This window comes from Morus notabilis, unplaced genomic scaffold (genome assembly GCF_000414095.1).
Source record: "Morus notabilis unplaced genomic scaffold, ASM41409v2 Scaffold112, whole genome shotgun sequence".
NCBI lineage: Eukaryota > Viridiplantae > Streptophyta > Magnoliopsida > Rosales > Moraceae > Morus > Morus notabilis.
In genome coordinates this window covers 183930-196602 of record NW_010367100.1, presented here as the reverse complement: position 1 = coordinate 196602, position 12673 = coordinate 183930, and the positions used below count along the sequence as shown (strand labels likewise).

The 12673-nt window shown below is 32.3% G+C and overlaps 1 protein-coding gene across 1 annotated transcript; it reads left to right on the top strand.

Annotated features, from left to right (window-relative positions):
- Positions 1 to 691: 691 nt before the first annotated feature.
- LOC21399826 (trihelix transcription factor PTL) lies at positions 692 to 3762 on the top strand. Its single transcript, XM_010111869.2, has 3 exons — positions 692 to 1318; positions 2140 to 3456; positions 3550 to 3762. The coding sequence occupies exons 1-3, from the start codon at positions 828 to 830 to the stop codon at positions 3599 to 3601; spliced, it is 1860 nt and encodes a 619-aa protein (XP_010110171.2). The 5' UTR covers positions 692 to 827; the 3' UTR covers positions 3602 to 3762.
- The last annotated feature ends 8911 nt before the right edge of the window (positions 3763 to 12673 follow it).

Genomic DNA, 12673 nt, shown 5'->3' with positions numbered 1-12673 from the left:
TTAAACTAAACCAAACCGATTATTAATAGGTTTAGTTTGGTTTTTTTTTTGTTTAATTTGGTTTGGTTGGTTTAGTTTTCTTATTAATCATATATCTTCCTAAAAGAAATTGATTTTAAAAAAATTTAAAATAAATGTAATAAATAAAATGAGAGTGGTCTAATAATATGTGTGTGAAAAATAAAAATTAAGAATGATATTAATTGTAAACCTTTTTTCAAATTCTAAAAGATGTAACAAGTAGAATAATAACTGGTTTAAAAATATGTGTATAAAAAATAACAAATAGTGTTAGGCCCGTTCGGTTCGTTAATTTGAGTTTTTAATTCGAGTTGAGATGTGATGTTGTATGAGAGTTTTTTATTGTAGTAAAAAAGTTAGATGTGATTGTTTTTAAGAATTTTTTTAATGTAGTAAAACTTGAATTCTAAACTCGAATCAGTGAAAAGAACGGGCTTAATAGACGCACTTTCATTAAATTAATCTTTTTTTTTCCGTGTACATCAATTAAATGATATACATCTTAATTTAATTTTTGTTTTTCTTTTAATTCGTATTTCCATGACGGACCCTTCTTCTCTCTCCCCCTTTATCCGAGTGATGAAAGAGTGACGAAAGTCCCGGTAGACTCGGATCCTGTCTCCAAAAAAAAAAAAGAAAAGAAAATAAAATAAAAAAAGAAAAAAAGAAAAAAAAAACCTCAGTCTCTCTCAGTTCAACCTTTTCTCATTCCTCTCCTCTCTCTCAACTGGCTGTAGCCTGCGGTACTACTAAGACCACTTTCTCTCTCTCTCTCACTTTCTCTCTCTAAACAGTAAGCAAAATTAATGGACGACCCGTACGGACTACCGGCGGAATTCAGGCACTTCACGGCGACGACGACGAGACCTGATCATCACCAGCACGATCACCCAGTTACTAATTTCCCAGCTGAGCCCAGCTTCTCCGTCCACCGGAATCTGACGCCACCTTTCCCGTTAGTCTCCGGTGGTGGTTTAGTGGAGTTTGGTTCTGATAATCATGATCATCATCATGGTCATCATATTGCTCATCATGATCATCATCAGTTGATCTCTGGCGCTACTAGTTGCGCATTAATGTATGGTCATCATGATCAGACGGTGGAGAGGTGTGGAGGAATATGGAATAACAATAATAGTAGTATTGGTGGGAATATTATTATGGATGGTAACAATGAAGGAAACAACAGTCGGTGGCCAAGACAGGAGACTCTCACTCTTCTTGAGATTAGATCTCGTCTCAATTCCAAGTTCAAAGATACTAATCAGAAAGCTCCTCTCTGGGATGAAGTTTCTAGGTATGTATATATACACACACACACATATATATTTATGTATATATACAATACATATATATAGTAATCTCTCAAACCCTAGTTTTTCTTTTCTCTCAAAATAATTTTTTTCCCTCTAAAACAAAGAGCTAACAATTACTTGGTGAACTGTCAGCTAACTAGGGTATATTTGTGTAATTTTTCTGCTTCTTCTTCTTCTTCTTCTTGCTCTCATAATTTAACTTTCCTAATTTGTTGGAGGAAAAATGGGTACCTATTTCCGTCGAAAAAGAAAAGGAAAGATCTTGCCCCGGATATATATATATATATATATATAGATGGACAAGTCATTTTTCACTTTTCTTTTCCTCTTGGTTTTTGCTTGGTTTTGTCATGCAAAATACGGCTCGTTTTTCAGAAGTTGTTTATATTTACATGCTGGGTCTGAAAAAGTGGTGACAGGTATTTATAATGAAGCAGCACTCACCAACACATTATCTTCCACACAAGGCTTAACTAGTTTTTTATATGATCAGGAATTAATTGCCTTTGCTCAATACTCTTTGTAATTAATAACAATATAATGAACGCTGATCTCTTTGTAATAATTACTATAATTATTTATAATACATAAATACTATAATTATATATAACTATAAAAAGAATAGCACCTAAAATCGATCTAGTACTACTACTACTACTACCCTTTTCTCTTCTTTTTTTTTTTCTTTTTGTTTTTAGATTCATGTAATGATCTTGGTAGAGAACATGATTCATGTTGTTGAATATTGTCAAAGAATATTGTTGAGTACTATATATATTGTGTTATTTTTCTTGATTTGTAGGATAATGGCTGAGGAACATGGGTACCATAGGAGTGGGAAGAAATGCAAAGAGAAGTTCGAGAATTTGTACAAGTACTACAAGAAAACCAAAGAAGGTAAAGCTGGGAGACAAGATGGGAAACACTACCGATTCTTTCGTCAACTCGAAGCCATCTATGGAGATCAAACTAGCAATATTAAATCATCCTCATTGCTCTTAAACACCAATGATCTCAGTAGAAATCCCCTTCTTTATGATCACCCCATGACCAGTACAACTAGTACTCCCAATCTCAACATGAGGACAACCAATATTAACCATGAAAGCCTTAGCTTCTCCATTACTTCGACTGAATTCGAAACTTCATCCTCGGAGAACAACAATGAAGACGATCTTTCGACCATTGCTAATTTCAAGATGAAGATGAAAGGGGGCATAATTAACAATGAAAGGCCGAGTAGGAATTGCTCATTGTCATGGAAGTCGAAGGTTGAGGACTTTGTGGATGAGCAGATGAAGAAGATCATGGTGACACAAGAGACATGGATGGAGAAGATGCTGAAGAGCATTATAGATAAAGAGGAAGAGAGATTGGTCAAAGAAGAAGAATGGAGAAAACAAGAGGCTGCGAAATTCAACCAAGAAGTAAGTGAATTTTGGGCCAAGGAGAAAGCTTGGGTCGAAGCTCGAGATGTCGCTTTAATGGGGACTTTGAAGAAGTTTAGAGCTGGAAAGGGAATTGAATTGCCTTCTTTTCCTGAGAGAGTGATTGGAAAGGATCATATTCGGAGCGATATGAGTAGTTGTGCTAGTTATCATAGATGGAGTGAAGAGGAGATTTCTAGCTTAATAGAACTGAGAAGTAAGTATAACATGGAAGAGACTTTTCAAGGAGGATTAAGTGAGTATGTGAAGGATGGGATTTGGGAGGAAATAGCTTCAAAAATGGCTTCTTTGGGGTATGATAGAACTTCACTTGAGTGTAAAGAGAAGTGGGAGAGTGCAAGTGTTTATGTTAGAATGACAAGTGAGTGTAGAAAGAAGAGGAAAGAAGATTATTACAAAAGCAGTGCTGCTTATTTTGATGATGATCATGATGATCAATTGAATCTAAAACAAGAGCATAATATTCATGATGAGAGGCATAATATTCATGATCACATGGGACTTCAACTGATGGATGAAGGCCTTTCACCTTCAACTTCCAATGTAGGCACTCAACTGCAATATCCCAACAGCTGCTTTCACCTTCTGTTTGGAGAGGGAGAAAACTTGTGGGAAAAATATGGTGGTCTGAAGCTCACTAAAGATAAGATGAACCGACAAGTGTATAACAAGTGAGTCATTAATATAAGTACTACGCTTTAAGATCAGATCTCTTTAATTAACGATTATATATCACTGTAGATATTTGACATGTACTATGCAAGGTATTTAAAGCTGCGCAACGGGTTTGCTTGGGGTGATGTTGAATTAAGTTAGCAGCAGGCTTAATTTGTTTTGTCCCGTGTAAGGAAAACATATCCTATTGACTTGACGTTATATCAGTCTCTTCTAGCTAGCCAGAATATTATAATGAATAATTATGTATGTATATGTCTAGCTTGTCTATAAGCAGAATGCTGAAGAATATCATTAACAAACCTAAATGTTTACTTAATTTTCAGTTCCTTCTTGGTCTTGAACGGTTGAGTGGTTCGTGAAAAAATTTGTTATCAGTATGCGTTTGCATGTAACTTATGATTCGAACTTGTTCCATTTTTAGTTGCTTTCTAATGGAAAGAATTTGGTCATTGTGATTGATCGACTCTTTTGTACTTTCTTTTTCTTTGTCTATTACTATATATTATTTGAGATATAATTAGTGTTTTTTTTTTTTTTTCATTTTTTTATATCGTGCTTGATTGTTATCCTTTAAAAAAAAAAAAAAAAAGAAAAGTATGATAAGAATTATCTTATCTTCTCTGAGTTAATGTTTTCCTAACTGAATGGACGTGTCATTTGTTCAGAAGACAATTATGTATGTATTATCAATGTTTCTGATAATGATGTACGAGCCATTACAATACAGGAGGAAAACAGAAGCAGAGATATACTATAGGCTTTTTAATAATTGCATGGTGATATTATTGGTGCTTCATCTGTACGCTATACATATGCATGGACACACATATATATATATATGATTGTTCGAGTACCATATATATAAGTAGGCTGGCCTGCACTAGCTATTTGTTAGTGTTCCAAAGGAGGGAGGTAGGCATGATGAAGACTAATTGGCAAAAGCTTCAGGAACACGGCAAATCATGGTAAATAAACCAACTGTGTTAATTCGGTCGTAATTCTTTTTATTATTTTCTGCCTTTAATATTTAACACGTAAATTTTTATATTTAATTTTCTATTTAAATAATATCACATCATATTAATAGAATTCATATATCAAATAATAAATAAAAAAATGATAAAAGAGAGTGACATAAATAATAACACTAACATTTCTCATTATTTAGTTTCATAATTGATTAGACATGTTTTACTATTTAATAAAGAGAAGAAGAAGGAAAAAAAAAAAAAAAAGAGAGTACACGAGCGTCTTAACGTATGAATGCACTAGCGATTTTCACATTAATGCTATATTGTTTTTTTACCAGCAAAAGCAAGCTAGCTAGGGAGTGCTATTTACTCCACAGAAAATACTTTAATTTTCTTTTTCTCTTTTTTTTTTTTTCTTTTTTTTCTCTTTTTCTGAGAATCTGAGATCCGCATTTATCGCAGAAAATACATTTGCGCTCCAAGATTTTATTGCATTAAATTATGGCATATATAGACCCCCCTACTACAAGAAGTAGACCTGCGTATAACCTATGATCAATGATGACATCATCTGGGCATTTGTGGCACCAGTGAGGATAAAATTGTAAACAATGTTAATTTGTGAGAGCACGCGACGTTTATTTCGTTGATTCAAGTTTTTAATTCGAATTGAGATGTAATTTTATATAAATTTTTTTTACTGCAGTAAAAAAGTTAAATGTAACTGTTTTTAAGAATTTTTTACTATAATAAAAGTTAAATTTTAAACTCAAATTAATAAAATAAATAGAACCATATTAATATTTATAGTCAATAATAAGTGTTAAACATTTGTTTGGATATCAGGATATGTACGAATAGATTTTTTCTTTTCTTTTTTCTATTTTTTAATAATGTGAAAGCACTTTTTCTACGTATGGAAGAAGATTAGGTCTTGTTTTTTTTTTTTTTTTTTTTTTTTTTTTTTTTTTACCATTCAACTTACAACTCAAATTATATTATTATGTGTTTTTTTTTTTATAAAAATTTAAATTAAATTTTTTTATTATAGTATTTTCTTCTTACATATACAATTTAAGTTTTTAATTTAAGTTTAGTTTTATGTATTTCTTTTTTCCCAACAGAAAACAAGAAAAATATGCACACATGTGCTCCAAACTCTTCTTCTTTTTTCTAAAAAAAAAAAATCGTTAGTGTCCTCACGCTCCTATCTAACGTCTATTGATTGAATCAACTGATTTTATCGGTGCAATAGTCAAAAGTCTAAACTTATTTTGTCTCTTTTTACAAACCCTATACTGTGAATGAGAGAGACCATTTTTATCATTACGCCACCACCAAAGGTAGTTAGTACTCCATACTCTTCTTAATATGTTCCTCCTCGTGAGCGACTTCCCGCAAAGACTTTGGAGCGATGGAAAAAAGAACTGCTTTTGTTACTCTCCATGTATAGTTATAATTGGTGCAGTGCTGTTGTTTATTATTTGGGATAACAAATCCATTATATTCACTGTTTTGTTAGTCCTTTGGGTTTTCACTCTTATAGCTTTCTCTTATGCTCTTTTCCTTTTAAAAACGATTTCCTTTTTTTTTTTTTAATCTTTTTCTTAATAAATAGAATGATTGACTTTAGTGTGACATGAGTAGTCTTTCGAGTATCAATCTGGCTGGAATGTGAAATTCTTTCAAGATGCTTTTTTTCTTTTTTTTTTTTTTTCCATTCTCATATCATTCATTCAAAAAAAAAAAAAATGATGCTATTTTGAGGGTGATCTTGTTATTCTTCGTCGGCTTCATGTTGAGGATTGAAATTTTAAGATCCCGTTTATTTTACCGATTTGAGTTTAGAATTCGAGTTTTGTTATAATAAAAAGCTCTCAGAAACAGTCACATCTAACTTTTTTACTACAGTAAAAAGTTCTTATATAAAATCACATATCAACTCGAATCAGTGAATTAAACGAGCCCTAAGGCTTCTCAAATTATTCCAGTCAATTGGGTTCCTCCTATATTTGACTCTGAGGACTTTTCTAAAAAGATTGTTTTGCCAAGAATATTGGTAACGAATTTGCTTCTTAAGTGGAGCTTTGTAGTCTTTGGAAGCTATCAAATTATTCATCGTCAATATATTTGGAATTATATCTGGTTTTAGACATCAATATAAAAAATCTTTTTCTATAGGGTCAGATCTGGCAAGAGGCAGTTATGGTTTGCTTGTTTCCTCTCTTATGCGTCGTTGGTTTTGTCTAATATATAAGAGTTTTCTTTCTGTTGGGGTTGTTTTGTTTTTCAATTTTCTCTTAGCTCTTGGATATTGGGTAGCTTTTGCCTTATTTTGTAAATTTTACTCTTTTTTATTCTTCTTTTATTAAATAAATTTGGATGGGAGATTTGGCAAGGATTAGGTCTTTAGCAGGTGCAAACCTAGTTGCGAACATGTACCATTGGCCTTTGTATAAGTTGTATATCCTCTCTCATCATGCATTTCAAAAACAAACAAAAAAAATTTAAGTAAATAAATAAATAAAAGATGCATTCTTTTCATTTATTTTCCATATACGTGTGCATACAATAATTTCTATAAGTAGCGGCTAAGCTAATTGATAATTCAATTCGGTGTGCTTTTAAAATAATTGTAGGGGGCGTTTAGTAGATGGATCCATAATTATGATTCTGGATCCTGATTCAGAATTAGTGTTTATTTATAGTGATTAAATCATGATTCTGATTTATGATTTAGAATAAGTGTTTGCTTTGGATGATTCTGAATCATGATTCAGAATCCGATGTGATGTTTTAAACCAGAATCACTCATGATTCTAAAATCACTCCCCTCTTGATTCAAGGTGATTCAAACCTCTGATTCTAAATCATGGTTTCAAAATTATGATTTGAACACAAAATTATGAATTATGATTCTAATTTTAAAATCATGATTAAAATCACTCTAGTTTAAATTATCGTACTAAACGAACCCATAAGACTTTTAATAAAAACACTATTTTTATTTAAATAAAAGTAGAAACAGAAGTATAGTCTTCTAACTAACCTAAAAAGTTTTTGTGCAAAATGATTCTAAGAGAAGCAAAAGCAACCTCAAACGCAGTCTCATTTTTCATTGAGAAATGACATGCTTTTGTAGTCCAAGCGAGCGATTTTCACAATCTGATGCGGATCGTCAGTTGTGTGGGCCGCATTATGATTTTATTAAGTTTATTATTTTAATTTCTTAAAATAAAGGGAGAAAGAGAAAAATATGTTAAAATTTGAGATGAATTAAAATTAATAGGCCAATAGTTTACATAAGTTAATAAATAGGCCAAATTAATGTTTTCGTCCATAACTTGTCTGGTTATGAACCATAACTTGACAAGTTATTGTCCATAATTGTCCATAACTTGTCTAGTTATGAACCATAATTTGACAAGTTTGTCCATAGCTTATCTGGTTATGAACCATAACTTGACAAGTTATGACCTATTAATTTCTATAACTAAAAATTAGCCTATATACTTTCTAAAGCTTTTCATATTGGCCTATTTTCTACTATTTTCCTAAAATAAAAAGGTTTGGTTGTATGGGCCCTACAATCTGACATGGGTTCTGTGGGCCCTCTCTCCGCTCTCGTCTGGTCTCTTCTTTGTGTATGGGCCTAGAGTCTCTCTCTCCTCCATCATCGCCAAGTTTCTCTCTTCCGTCGGCATGAGATCTCTCTCTCCTCCGCCCTCTTCAGATTCCTCTCTCTCTCTTCTCGCCACGCCTCTCTCGCGGCGGCTCTCGCCGAGATCGATGCAATCTGCGGTGGATAAGTTCGACTCTAACGACATGGATCTCCGACAACTTACAACTCGACTGTGAAGAGTGTTGAGGAACTATATATACATTTTTTTGTCAGTGAATTCGGTAGATAAATCTATAATCATAATTTTAAATTTTAATTTAAAATTAGTATTTATTTATAGTGATTTTAAATTATAATTTTAAATCATAATTTAGAATTAGTGTTTGGTTTAAATCATGATTTAAAATTATAATTCTGGATCTTAATTATGAATTATAATTTAGAATTTAATGTGATGTTTAAAATCAGAATCACTTATAATTTTAAAATTACCTTTCTTTTGATTCAAAGTGATTCATACTTTAATTTTAAATTATAATTTCATGATTTAAACTTAAAATCATTAATCATAATTTTAATTTTAAAATTATGATTAAAATCAGTTTAATTTAAATTCTCGTACTAAATGAACCTGAATTTTTCTTCCATGGATCTGAGATGTTGTTTAAGTAATTTGATTTTGTTGTTTGAATAAGTTGATTTTGTTGTTGTTTGATGAATAAGTTGATTTTGTTGTAGATCTTGCCGCCTCTATATCGCAGCGACTCTTGCACTTTTGCGACGAAGCTCGGTGATCTCTATGGCGAGCGCAATGCTATGAAGGGAGGCAGACTCAACAACAGTCTTTTTGGATGTCATGAAAGCCACACCAGTCGATTTTTCTTTGCTTTCTCTATACTTTATTTAGAACATTGGGATTTTTCCTTTCAAATTATTGCTACGATCAGGATCATTTTGGTTTGGAACTGTTAAATTAAGTTTATTATACCTTTACAAGAAGTCAATCGTTATGAGATTATTTACATTTAGTTGTGTTGTTATCTGTTCGTGAGAGTATTGATTAAACATTTAAGAGGACTTTGCTAAGAAGGTAGAATGGATCTGTAAGAAATTATGGTGTGCTCCTCGTAGATCAAGGGAACTTTTATTTTATTTTATTTTTTTGTTCTTTTGTTTTTTATATTTGTAAGTTTTGTAATCAATTGATAATTTAAGTTATAACTTTTGTAATTTGATATTTGGATTTTTTTTAACTTGTTTTAGACTGACGTGATGTAAGTTTTTGTTATTTGATACTTTGTTATTTGGAGAAGCTAGTCATATTTGAGTTGAAAATAATAAAAAAAGGATAAATTATAAAGAGTAGTTTGATAGATTATGACAAATTACGAAAAATAATTTAGCAGATTATGCGTCAGATTATGACAGGTAACTGACAGTTGTGACTAATGTTAGAGTCAGAGATACCTAGTCAATTTTGAGTTGAAAATAAAAAAAAATTGATAGATTATGAAACATAATGTCTTAGGTTATGAAACATAATATGGTAGATTATGATCAGCGACCGTTGCTAGAGCCGGAGACAACATGTCCTCTTTTAATTGAAAGTAGGAAAATAATCTGATCAGCTGAAGACAACCTTTCATTTTTTGGTTGAAAATAGTAAAATAATATGACAGATTATGAAGTATAATATGACCGATTATGATCGGCGGCAGACAACCGATGCCGAAGTTAAAGATAACATCTTATTATCCAGTTGAAAATATAAAAATAATTTGTCAGATTATGAAGTATAATATGCTAGATTATAGCCAACGGTTGAAAACTGATGCCTCAGATAACATCTAATTTTTTGGTTGAAAATAGAAAAATAAACTAGAAGATTATGAATCATAATTTGTGCAACCAGCGGCCAACAGCCGGCAATCTGCAACCAGCGACTGACGATCGACGACAAAGATTGTCTTCTGGCGTAATCTAATAAATTATAGGTGGTAAACTTGTACATTATCTTTTTCACCATTAAAGGTAATTTTGATAATGTATATTTTAGACATTTATCTGCTTCTAATCCGAAAAGGTAGAAGTCAGGGATATTTACAATTCTTGCCACAAAAAAGAGGTGGGGATCGAGTTCTACTAGGCACGTAAAAACGATCATATTTTCTGCCATGTGGCAGAGGAAACTTTAAAGCAAAAGTCTAAAATATCCTTAAACAAATAATCTGGTTTCTCAGCTTTCCTTTTCCTCTCCACTTTTCTTTCTCTCATCTCTCTATAATCCCACGCACTCGTTGATCTCATGCTTGCTCGCCGGAGCTCGATCTCTAGAGTGCAGTAGACTTCGATCTCCGATGAGATTCGCTTTCTCCCGATAAAGAGTGCAGAGATTTGCGTGGCCTTCGGTAGCATTTCCTCCGCTAGCCGTGGAATCTCCCTTGTGCCGCAGTTACGAAGAGATCTCTCAGATCTCGCCGGGACTCATGGAAATCACAGCTCTGGGTAGAACCTCTCTTGCGCTGCAGTTGCAAGGAGATATCTCAAGATCTCGATAGTTGTGGCGTTTCAGATCTCGTCATGGCTCATGGAAATCACGACACTGCAAACTCTGTCATTAGAGCCGAAGATCCTCGGGAGATCTCTCTCACATCCGCTGAAGATCTGCTTGTTGAGAACATCGAGTGTGCGTAGCAGAATTTTAAAATTTTAAATCAATACCGAAGCCAATTAAAAATAAGTTCATGATGTGATATAATATAAATATTAAATATCGAAATCATATATTCAGAGATTATGAAAACAATACATTTGACATATCTAAGTATTTTAAACAGCAACTGAAAGAGTTTTAATCAACTGATTTTTTTTATTATTCTCATTTTTACGATCGGAGTGCGAGCGAGCACACATTGTTTAATCTTCCCTTGGTATTTTTGAGCTCTTTCTAACCACAGGAGAGCTAAAGGACAAATTTATCTTAAGATTTAACAAATTTTTCCTTTCAGGAACCCTCACCAATAGCTCCTAAAAAGTCTTTTAAGTGATTTAATTAATAATGTGACTTACTGGGCTGTTTATAGAGTTTTAAAAGTCATATTCCTGCAACAATTATGTTTCTCAAAGTTAATCTCGCGTACAGAGTCGGTTTTATCACGTCAATGTGTCTCTACGAGTTACAACCAGTCAACCGGTCACTGTTCCAGAAACTTACTTTTCAAGTTTATTCAATACGGGAAACTTGCACATAGCCTTAGTTTTGATTCAAACAAACCAATATAGAAGTTACATGATCAAAATAGTAATATAATAGTCTTCCTATATTAACTAAAACTCAAAACAATAATTCAACCAACTTATCTAGAATTAACTTATCAATTAATTGACCCGATAAATTACTCATAAATTAACAACCGATCTCATATTGATTTTGAACATTTTTACGAAAATAACACAAGTTACCAATATGTAGGAAATACGCCGTATCGTTATAGAAAATTATGTGAGTTAGCAAATGGACCCGATTAACATATATAAATCAAGCTCCTAAAATTACAACAATTCTTGTAAACCAACAAGTCCATCTCATGATTTTAAACTCTAGTGTTATTTCACTAAAACCCTAGAGCTGCACTCTTGATTCATATAGTATATTTACAAAGCTCCGATAGCTCTCGTCCACAACTCATTATATTAGTATGTCATCCTTATAGGATATTCATAATCGACTTAGGCCAAGTTCTGTTTTACCTTCCTGATTATATTTATCTTATGTTTTATTACCACTCAATCAGAAACTACTATTCATACCAATACAAATAGTAAACCATTGGACAACACAAAGTAGTCTAATGACCTAGTGCTCATATTTTTCAATCCACAAATAAATGCCATACAATGCTATCATTGACTTTTTATAGGAGCTATGGATTTTCTATCTATGAATAATAAATCTACGCACACAAGAATCACATCCCCAATATACCGGTAAGCGTACATTTTCATAATGTCAAGATGTCTCTTTTTGATACATCAAAGGACGGATTTATTATTCATCTCAGGATTAAGATGAGTACATATAATTTGTCAAAAGTGAATTATTTTATTCAAACAGAATTATTAATTAAAATAATTCAACTTTGGTCCAATCCAATATAGATTCCACCACTAGGAACTATATCAATGTTTTTACCCATGGAGTCCCAAATTCGACGACTAAGACAAGCTGTCTCCGTTAGAAAGTAAACAATATAACAATCTTAACATGAATAAAGCACCCAACTTTATTCACTCGATTGCGGATCATATTATTTAAATTATCATCTCTACATTCATGTCTTCTACATGTTCTTTTCATTACATGCACGATGTAAAGACTTAAAACGACAGTCTCAGACTTCCAGTTTGCTTATCATACATTCAACTAGTATGAATGTAAAGAGGACAATACAAAGATATATGAAATAACTAAATCTTCATTAATAGTCAAAATATCTCAAATACATTGTTACATTTATTCCTAAGAGCATAAACGCTATTACTGCCGTCATTTTTATAGTCATTTGCATTTTTTCCCTGATCTGGAATGTGATTTTTTATGTGATTTAGTGATTTTTT